The sequence below is a fragment of the Hydractinia symbiolongicarpus genome, chromosome 4 (assembly GCF_029227915.1).
Source record: "Hydractinia symbiolongicarpus strain clone_291-10 chromosome 4, HSymV2.1, whole genome shotgun sequence".
NCBI lineage: Eukaryota > Metazoa > Cnidaria > Hydrozoa > Anthoathecata > Hydractiniidae > Hydractinia > Hydractinia symbiolongicarpus.
Window position 1 is genome coordinate 19,268,617 of NC_079878.1, and position 11,274 is coordinate 19,279,890.

Consider the following 11,274-nt stretch of genomic DNA (forward strand, 5'->3'; position numbering starts at 1 on the left):
AGTTTTTACATAAGAGTATTAATCGCATTGATGTTTGAAGTATTATGAGATGTTCTTTGAAAAAAATATCACCGCATCTCGAATTAAATTTGGTGTTTGTAGTAAAACGTTAGTAACCTTCCTTTTTTTAATACATGTCAAAAGAATAATAGTAATAAAATAAAAACATATGATGCCATTTAGTTTTACAATATTGAAGCTAAATAGTTAGGCTTGACAAAATATCATAAGAAAGTTTGCTTACAAAGTTGTGAATATGACAAGATGTCTGCTGCATGATTTAGATTTTTTTAAGTATTATTAGGCTACTCCCATAAAGGTTTTTTTTAGGAGCAACAATACTATTTATAGTGAAATTAATGTTATCCACGTCTAAGAGCGTATTTTAAAGTATTAAATGTGAAACAGACAACTGTTTAAAAGAAAAAGATTTTAAGACCAACATTAAAAATAAAATATATATGTAAACTAAACTATCCAAAAATTATTTTGAGAATTTAACACAATAAGAACTCCTCATGTAAAGATAAAAATCTTGTTTAAGTACAGATAATTTATTGCAAAAACAGAAATGAAAAGTCCTTGCAGGCTAAAAGATTTCGGATTTTTGTTCGTGTTTAATTTTGTTCCCTATACCTAGGTCGCCAGTAGCCTGTTTTATACAGAACTTCTACAATGTTGCTCCGTTATTTGAAATAAATAGGTATTATCCCGTGGTATTATCTTGAACTTGCAAAATGTTTCATGTAGTACAAATATCCAAAAAGTGATTTGTGAAAATAAATACTTAACATTGATAAGAAAGAAACGAAGAAGCTTTCAGCTTATCAATTTGTTTGTGATGTAAACATAGCTTTAATATTTTGTTATAATAATTATTTTTAAATTATTGTATACTTTTGTTTTGTTACTTAGCAACGTTAAATTTGCAATTGTTGTGTTTATACGCTCTGTCATGAGAGAACTTTGTGTCCTTTTCTTATTCCTTTTTCAATACGTGAACCAATCAGATAATTCTATGAAAATCTTTGGGTTTCCAGACTTTAAAAAAATGTATTGACTATTTGATTTTTTGTGTTTCTCTTTTGCTAGCTGAATAAACACAACTATATGCACGTCAAGATTTTTTTTACTTAAATGCATATATAGTGGAGTGTTACTATTTTTAATAATATCTCTCGTAGACGGGAGTTAGATATACATAAACATGTCTATTTAAATATTGAGTTTTTCCTCATCTAAAAGATGAAATAAAGAACAAAAACATGACGTCATTCTTCTTATCAAATCCTGAAAAGCCGAAACAATATTATTAGCAATCTCCTTGAAACTAAAAATCAAAAAATGCAAACTGTCAGCAAGGGATTTGCCTGCTCTCTCTCCCTTTGTTCAGTCTGCAATAGATTTGCATGCTCTTTCTTTATCTGTGAGAGTTTAGTTGACATGTATGCTCTCTTCCATCTTTGAGCAATTTAGTCAGTAAGGGGTTGACACGCCCTCTCTCCATCCGTGAGAGATTCAGTCTAAGAGATTTGCATGCTCCCTCCCATCTTTAAGATATTAGTCAGCTATGGCTTTGCATGCTCTTTTTAATTTTAAGAAAATCCTTCAGCAATGAGAATGAAACTCAAAACGATTGTTTGATTATTCATTTATTTACTTATTTCAGCCTGATCAGTTTTATGCTTACAAGTTGCTTCGTTTTTGAAGGATGTGAGCCTCGTATTGAAGGATGTGAGCCTCGTATTGCTTTAAAATACACTGTTATTTGAGCATTTTTGGATGGCGATCGCACACGACGATTATTTTACGATGTTCTTTTTAAATAAAATCTCTTTGTGTCAACTTTTACCTCACCTGAATCTCCGCAGGAGGCTTTTTGGCGCACCAGGATGCTTGTACATAGTTGAGAATAGAAACATTGTAGCTATATAAAATAACTATTTATGATAAAGGATAATCATATCCTATATATTTATAATCATTACAAAAAAGTTTTATTTCGCATGTACGTTATTTCTGTACAAAATTTTATCACTTTCGCGGGCAGAAACATTCGTGTATCAAAAAAAACAAAATTTTGAAAAACGTTCGCGAATGAGCAAAAAATAAGATTTTTATATATTTTTTTGCTCTGTTTAAAGTAAAAAAATAGAACTGATTGTTTTTCCTTTAACTTCCCACTCAGAATCAGTTTCGTCAAAGGTTTTTCTATCTTCACCCAATGTACCGTTGCACTTTGCTACCACATAATAATTCAAATTCTTCTACCGTAACATCAGAAACGGCTAGTAGATGACTATTCATTTGCCTGTCATACCTCCTTGCTGTCATCATCACCCAACATTGGGTCGATGTCACGGCAAGGATTTATGCATGTCATCTTCAGTCAGCCGAGCTTAATAGGATCTCAAACATAGCAAAACCTTTCCAACCATCGATAATGTCTTTTCCTTTCCCTTCACGAACCCGGGAATGCGTTTGACTGTTTTGCCGTCAAAACAGTACACGAAAAAGGAAAAAATTGTAGGACATTCACCTAAGGAGATTTCAAGGGTAACCAAATACCTTTTGAATCGTGATTTCACTATTTTGTAAATTATCTTACCGATAGTGCAAGGAGGGCTAGAAATTCATACGAAGTCGTGGTTACTTCACGTGCAACAACGCTACAATCAAAGCTGACTGCCCGTTTTATGGAATTGGCCACGGATCTTTATATTAAGCCTGCAGAAAACAGAGCCATTGACAACCTTTTTAATTTTGTAATGACTTTACCCCCAATCGTGAACAATCCACCTGTTTTAGGTCAAAAAGAAAGCTGCGACAAGTACCGGAGGAAATAAACATATTAGAGAAATGTTTAGAATGGCAAAAGTTATTGTAGTAATAGATTGATAGACTATGTATGTAGTATGTATGTAGGTATATATCGCATAAAAAGGTATAGTTACAAAAGTTTCCATAGACTTATATAATATACGTAACATAATACATATATACATATATAATATACGTAACATATACATGCAATACCACGGATTAATTGCAACTTTCCTTACTAAGCCAGTATTTGACAAAAACTTTTGCGTTTACTGATTTTCGAAACAAATTTCCCGGAAAGAACTTTCGCAAATTCAAAATAAGGTTCATATTCGCGTGAAAAACTTTCGCGAATGGGTAAAATCCAAGAAAAAAAATGCATTCGTTAAATCACATCTCGGGTATTTACTGTAATCAAAAATGTATAAAATATACAAGGTTAGGCTAAGTAAATTTAATTATCTCCCTCTTCCCATTCTGAGTCAGTATCGTCGTCACTTTCTTGTATCTTGCTTCCACATAACACTTCAAATTTCTCAACTGTGACATCACAAATTGCTAAGAGATGGCTATCATCAGATTGCCCAACATAATTACTCAGCATCGGATCTATATCTTGGAAAGGATCAATCGATGGCATTTTGCCTGAACCGAACAAAACCAACAGAAGACATAGCGGTTGGAAATCTGTTCAATTTCGTCATGATGTTGCCGCCTACAGTCGTTACACCGCAAGCCCCCGGCAAAAGGAAGAAAAAGACTGCATCCAGAAGCACTACTGTTTCAAATAATCGGGACACCCGAGAAATGCTCGCAGCTCCAAAGAAGAAAAAACACCAAGTGTTATTGTAGTTGACGACGATTAAAGTAGAAACAAGAAGCCCAGCGGCTTTAAGATTTCCGTCATTAGTCTGAAAGATTTTGAAATTCAAAATAGACCTTGAAAACGGAGAAATATGGGGTAAACAAATCACGAGTATCACAATTCTCAACTATTTTTTTAACTAACCTACAATGTTAAAATACAACTCAATAAATAAAAAATAAAAATTTTACATAGCTATATGAAGTATTCTAAAATAACAGTTAAAACTTTAACTGGATATTTTTAAAAGTGATCAGGAAAATTTTGGAAATTCCAGAATACAAAAATCTTGCTACGTAAAAACTTGACGATTCGAATATAATAACTTCTGAACGAGCTCAATTTGAATGATGAAGTAGTTCATTGTTTATTAATTCAGCAATAAATACATACATATTACTATTTCAGTATTTAAGGCTTCAAAATTTACTCTCTTGTTGAAAATTTTTGAAAATGCTGGTGGTGCATGGTTTGATAACAGCTGACCTGAAAAAGAAAGTATGTTATAAAAATAAGAAACATGAATACAATTTTACCATAAACTGCATTAAAACCAGGTTGTTTAAATATTGTCTCTTTTTTAACCTCTCTTTGCCTCTTTGATTTAAAAAGGGAATTTAATACAAAGATACAAATCCATGCGATATGATGCACAAGTATATTTAGTGAGATTTTTAAAAATCAAGTCATTTCTAAGAAATCTTAGAAAAATATTTTGTGATACTTTGGGTTGATCTCAAGAAAGATTTTCAAGCAAATTAGACATAAGGAGAACTGATAATTAGCCAGTAACAGAATAGTTAGCCGTTTTTAATGGCGCCATAGCTTGGTGGTTATAACTCTGGCACTTTGTGCGGGAGAACAGGGTTCGATTCCCCTTGGCGGCAATTCAATATTGGTGAGTGAATGCTACCATAGCCCTGGACTAGGACTCCCATCTAAGCTATGACCTTTCCTGGAAATAATAGACAGGATTTGTAAGGGTAGCCATATAAAATATACAGACATTCTACTTATCTATGCAGAATGATTATATATACGGTGCGTACAGTATAATTAGCTGCTTATACAGCTACTTATACGATATATATCTTTTTACTTAAATTTTCACTTTTCTCCGTTATCGATCTCCCCATAGCCATCTATATTTATATAGATCAACATAAAGTTGTGCTTCAATTAAAACCAAGAAAAAGAACAAGAAACGATTTTGCAAAAAAGATATAATTTTACTGTAGCTTGCAGTACATATGTCGTCTATATTATTAGAGCAGTACATATGTCGTCTATATTATTAAACAACAAAACTATTCTGATTTCAAGGAAAAACATGACGCAGCTAGCTGTAAAGAACACGAAGAAGCTTTAAGTTGTTTAATAAACAAAAACATGCTTGTCGCATAATTTTTTGTTTAGACAGATATGCACCAACACAACACTTATTTCTTCAAATTGGAGCTTTGAACATTTATCAATTAAATATGCATCAAGTTTTACTTCTCATGTACAAGATGAAACAAAACATAACACCAAAATTGTTTACTAACCAATAGACGATATCGCAGTTGCCGTAAAATTTGAACTGCGCAAAGCATTCTGGGATTGTTCTGGGGATGAAAATAAACAGCGAAGCGATTTTACGGTCTTTCACAGCGTTGCCTTGAGTAAAGAAAGATATCGATTACATTATTCGTACATTATTACATTATTAGCAAGATATATTTTATTGAATTTGGACCGTTATGGGTAAAAATGATTACTGTGCTGTATATGGATGCAGTAATGGAAGAAACAGTCCCGATAAGTGAGTTTAATATATATAACTCTCCCACACTAGCTAGCTAGCTGGCAAAGCAAGTTCTACAAATATTCAATGACAGTGTTTTCTATGTTTGTTTGAACTATTTGTGGTTTATCAGTCTATTTCAGCTCTTTGGATGCTTGATAACTCAAGTCATACAAATACCCATGCTAGGAATTTTGCTTAAATGCTTCATTTTTAATCTGTCTTCTTTTATTTTCACTTCTTCAGGTTGATCATAATGTCTCATGTTGGCATTCTACGATGGCATTCTCCTAAAACTGAGAAAGATGCTAAAAGCTTGGAGAAGGCTTTGAATCGGGGTGGTAAATTCAAAATCTCTATGTCAACGAAAGTTTGCTCGAACCATTTTGCTGCTGGGTATTGTTCCGATATATGCAGAATACCGACGTTATATATGAAAGGTTATCAATCAAATCCGACGAAACGTTCACTACCAACTGAAAGATCTTCACTTTTACCACCACCTAAAGCACGGCAAGTTTTTCGTGATGGATCTGATGACTTGAATTTATGCGACGTACCATCACAAACACCTTTTTTGAACGGCCATGATTATGACAACGCCATAGATAATGAACAATGTTCTCGTAGTAAAATTTATGAAAATTGTGATTCGTGCACTTCGAAGCAAAACAAAACTGTTACCATTATACGTCAACAAATAAAAAACAAGCTCAAACGTATTCTTCATACAAATCTAAAAATACTTGGAAAAAACTGTTGTCGATCACACCTTGTGGAACAATTTCGTTCATTTCAAAATGCTATGGTGGGTGTGCTTCAGATCGGTATATAACAGAAACTTGTGGCATTCTTGAGAAAATTAACCCCGGTGACAACTTGATGGCAGATAAAGGTTTTAATATAAGTGATCTGTTGGTTGGAAGAGGATCAAAATTGATTATTCCTCCGTTCTTGAAGGATAAAATTCGTTTTACCAGAAAAAACTGCAATCGAACCTCTAATATAGCTAAGGCTAGAATACACGTGGAAAGGGCAATAGCTCGAATCAAAGACTTTCGTATACTCCAAGGTGCAATACCAGTTACAATGAAAGATTTATTGGATGATATTTTTGTCATTTGTGCTGCCATCACTAACTTAGCTCCACCTCTTGTGCCATTGTAAATGTTTTAACCTTAGGTATTTTCAAGAAAAAAAATTGTTAATATATTCCATTGTGTGATCTTTCACGTCCTACATTTGTTCACGTCCTACTTTCGTGGTTACAGAATTTTCAAACTTGTCTGAGAATCTTATTTTTTTCCTTGGAAATCTCAATCGATTCTCGAAATATGCAAAACTTTGATTCAGCTTGCGCTTGTCTTGTTTATATTTTATAAAGTCCCGTAATTCTCGTCTTAGTTTAAACCAATCAGAGCGCGACATTCATTTCTTTTAGACCAATCAGATAATACGGTAAGGCTCGGCGCCGTGGAAATCAAAACAACTCAGGCCGACTTCTCAAACTGCCGAGACATAATGTCTCGTATTATTTTTTATTCAGCCAATCAGGACAAGGCTTTTATATTTGAACCAATCATGACAGCGCGCAGTTCGATAACGAGAAATAAGTTGCGTAATATGATCTCAGCGAGAATCAACGACTGGAAGGTTAAGAATATAGAAAGGCTAACGCAAGGCGTTCACGGTAAAGTTCGGTCCATATGAGTAAATATAGGAATCATAAACTAAGTAAGAATCAAAAGGGGTTGAGGAAATAATGTCATAATATGTTCAGAGCTTTTTACTTCAAAATATTAACAAAAAAATGATGTACAAGAAGTTTCTTTTCATGAGGTATTAGATAAAGCAATAGTAACATGATCAACAATATCTGCGACAGTCTCCTTCACTTCTTTCTCCACATGCAATGTATAGCATAAGTCTCTAGTATATATTTCAGGTAGTATCAACTCCTTATACACGACTGTGGCTTTTCGAACAGCCATATCATAAAACTCTTTGTCAAACATAATCCTTTCAACAAAACTGTCTTTCGTGGTGCAAAGAAAAAAATCACACCAGTTCCTTCCGGTTGCATGCATTTGGCACTGCATCTGATAAAAATATGTATGTTTACGTTTTAATTTAATATCTACGCCAACAATTTCCAAACATGAATCCTTCTTCGAGGCATACTCAGGTATATTCAATCCAAGATGAGTCCAAGGACACTTAATTTCTAATAAGCCAGGATCATGACAACTACAACTAACTAATCCATCGGGGCTTGCACCAATAAATGGATATGCCATATCAATAAAAAATCCAGGTTCCATAACTTTGAAGTGTCGATGAGATTTTTTCATGTTCTTCTCGTATATCTTTCTGGCGACAGGTTCATTATTTATGCCCCATCGACATGCTTTCGATTGATATTTTGAATCATAGTAACCGCAAACTTTAGATATCAAAGTACGTGTTTTCTTGGGGTTTATAATATCAAAGTTATTATCAACTTTTATACAACAGTCTTTAAACTTTGATGCTGTGACACGATCACGTCGGTATTCAAACCATGATACATCCTTGCTTTGATTAGATGTAAGTTCTTGAACAAGAAGTTGCTGTGCAGGACTAATTTTCAAATGGCTAGTAAAATTTTCAAAGGATGTCGTACCAACTTTTTCAAAATTTTGTTGAACCGTCATAGGTGTTTCAACATGTTCTGTTTCTGAAATTTCTACAACATTCGATATAATTTCTCCATCCGCATTATCATGGTGACAACGTTTACGCATCAACTGTACGATGCCACAATTTCCATTCGTAACATCTGCTAATGCGTCAATATCTTTCTCGTAAAGTAAATCTGTACTACGATCGTTCACATGTCTTGGATCATAATGAAATCTATTTTGTCCATAGCTTTCATTGGGACTTAAAATTTTTTCAGCTTTTGGTTTTTTTATTGTGATGTTATTTAATATATCAGGGACATGCAATTTTAGCTGCTTCTTGGACGGAACACTCCACTGCTGCTTCTTTGATGTACATGTTTGATTATGTCCCAGTCTCACTTCTCGCTCAATGTACCAAAGTAAACCACCAACATGTTTGCACACACCTGATACTCTAAAAAAAATTGATAATATTTCATATGCTTGAATTTTTTTTTCAACTATACCTGCAAAAAAAAATTGTATTTTGGCTCTACAATAACAGGTTACAAAATTGTTAAAATAAACGTACCCGGCAGTGCAACTACAATCACCAGTAATTACATCACCAAAATCTTTGTGCAAGCAAACCCACACAGAATAAGGATCTTTAGATAATTTCTGTTCTGGAAGACATGAACCACGTACAAAACAATAACGAATGTTCGGACTTATCATGTGTGTCATGACATTCGATACATGACCGGACTGTAACAACGAATTTCCTCCCTTGAAGGCTTTGCCAGCATTGTTTTTTTCTAAATACTCGGTAACATTGTTATTTAACGTATCAGGCAGATTTATGGGTGCTTCTACCCAATCATTTTTCAATGTAGTGGGATCGGGCAGTCTCATCAAACCATTCTCTAATAGCAGCTTAGCAGAAACGTCCCTCTTAATTTGTTCTTTCTCTTCCTGAATATTGGTTGCTGATACTGCAAGATTCAATTTATAAGCTCCGAAGGCATTTTCCACTAATCTGCATTTATTTCCAGTTCGGTTGATGTTTCTGTCTCCTAAAAATTCTTGTAGATGAGACATCGTCCATGTTTCAAAATCGGCTTTGCACATTCCTTCTTTTATGTTTGGGTATCTCAACGTAGGATCACGAGGTGTGCTTGCTGTTACCCCAGGAATGGGTTTTCGTATAGGCGACAAAAGTATAGCTGCTGAAGGAGCAGCAGCATCAGTGTCATCTTGATTTTCCTTCACCGTCATTGTTGATGAAAGCTGAATATAGTTTAATTTTTTCCAAGTTAAAATGACTGTTTCTAGAACTTTCTGTTTTTTGGCATTTGTCAATCCCTTTAACTTCCCACTAATCTTCAAAAACAACTTTAATTCAGACAACTTCCAAGCAGCGAAGTTACAAGCTACATCATGCCCAGCTTTCAAACTTTTCACACCAAACGTTTGTAGTAAACATTTGTATCACCATCTAAGTTGAAAGTACTTTCATTTTTATTCAATTCCATCGATGTATTTATAGAAATCTCAGTAACACAGCTCTGCTCATATGAAAATCAATATTAAAATGGCTACTCTCACAGCGCTAGATAATGTTTATCCCCAGAACGATCCCAGAATGCTTTGCGCAGTTCAAATTTTACGGCAACTGCGATATCGTCTATTTAGTTTAATACAACATAAATATGATACTAGGTTTTCAAAAAATAATTATCAAGTGCCAAAGATTTTATTAAAATCTTGTACGTTTTCAATTAGACATAGGGGACCATACCTATGGAATAAATTTTTATCTGATGATTTTAAAACAAACTCAACTCTTAATATTTTCAAGAAAAATGTGAAAACAAAATTATTAACGACTGATCTTATAGAAATTTGTAAATATTTTTAGATGCACACTCTCACATAGACCTTTGTAAATTTAACTAGTCTTTTTATGGAATATATATAGTTAGAATATTGCTTTAATATATAAGTATTATTTTAACTCTCTCTTTCTTTTTGCTTAACAGCGGGGCTTGGTGATAAGGCAATTTGTGCCTTCTTTTTGCGCCGGCCATTTTTGTATATATTACAAGATATTTTGACCTGTAACATTTATATAACGGCGAAATATACCTATAACCTATAACCTAACCAAATAGCTGAATTATTTACTCAGTGTTTTATTAATACATTTTTTTTTACTATTTCCTAAAAATATAGGCCTTAATGCATAATGACATGATTTTACTTTAACACCAATTTTGCTGAGCCAGCAGAAATTTCTATTTAAATTTTTTTCATAAGCAAGAAAAAATTCGGCTTCTCGAGCTCCAACTTTTTACAATCTCGCTATTTTTCATCAGCTTCTGTTTTTAAATGAACCTTGGGTTAACCCTGTTAAAACGGTGTACGGAGTTTTTTTGTTCATTCATATTTTTTGAACAATAGCCTCTCACCAAGTATGTCTGAAAATTTTAAAGTAAAACGAAAATGCTATTAAAGTTAAAGCTCGTGCAGTGTAGCATAATGAAAATCGTCTTAAATTTCTACATAATGCGCCATCTTTGTTGTTATTAACGTTTGTCTTTAATAATTAATCATTTCTTTCTGTACAATTTCGCAAGCGCGTAGACTTAAACTATAATCGGCAGAACTAATAAATTATTCCTGAATTATGTTAAAGAGTAATTGTTGAGGCTGAATATTTTTGGTCAAAGATAATAGTATTTTAGCTATAAAATCGTGACAAGTGTGTTATAACAAAAAATATGGATATATAGTCTAAAAAATAATCTTTTGTAACTCATAATGTAAAAAAAAAAATTTCTATTTTTAAAAGGGTTACTGCAACCTTAAAGGCTACGGAACGGCTGTTGGTTTTCGACTCTAGTGACTTTCACGAAAGTCGAGCTGTAGGCGGTGAAAAACAAACTGGCTATTTTTCTGGCATGTATGTAGTAATTTACAGACTCGAACATATGGAAATATCTAGAATTTTTATCTTCTTTAGTTTTTGTCATGTTTTCATCCAGAATGAGTGTCGCTGAAATATTTCGTTATAATATACTTTTTGAAAAAAAATATTGAACCAGCGAGCAAAGTGCGCTGGTCCGTTCATTGCGCAAAACGCGTTTGCCGGATTT

At 33.4% G+C, this 11,274-nt stretch overlaps 3 protein-coding genes across 3 annotated transcripts in view; 2 read left to right on the top strand and 1 right to left on the bottom strand.

Annotated features, from left to right (window-relative positions):
- LOC130641673 (tigger transposable element-derived protein 6-like) overlaps positions 1–11,274 on the top strand; it is a 34,876-nt gene that overhangs the window by 4,513 nt on the left and 19,089 nt on the right. The window lies entirely within an intron of this gene.
- Positions 5,353–6,686, top strand: LOC130641670 (uncharacterized). Its single transcript, XM_057448580.1, has 2 exons — positions 5,353–5,492; positions 5,721–6,686. Exons 1-2 carry the CDS (start codon positions 5,431–5,433, stop codon positions 6,307–6,309), a joined length of 651 nt encoding a protein of 216 aa, XP_057304563.1. The 5' UTR covers positions 5,353–5,430; the 3' UTR covers positions 6,310–6,686.
- Positions 7,246–10,020, bottom strand: LOC130641666 (uncharacterized). The gene is made up of 2 exons (XM_057448574.1): positions 8,709–10,020; positions 7,246–8,591 (listed from the first exon to the last, which is right to left on the bottom strand). Exons 1-2 carry the CDS (start codon positions 9,392–9,394, stop codon positions 7,307–7,309), a joined length of 1,971 nt encoding a protein of 656 aa, XP_057304557.1. The 5' UTR covers positions 9,395–10,020; the 3' UTR covers positions 7,246–7,306.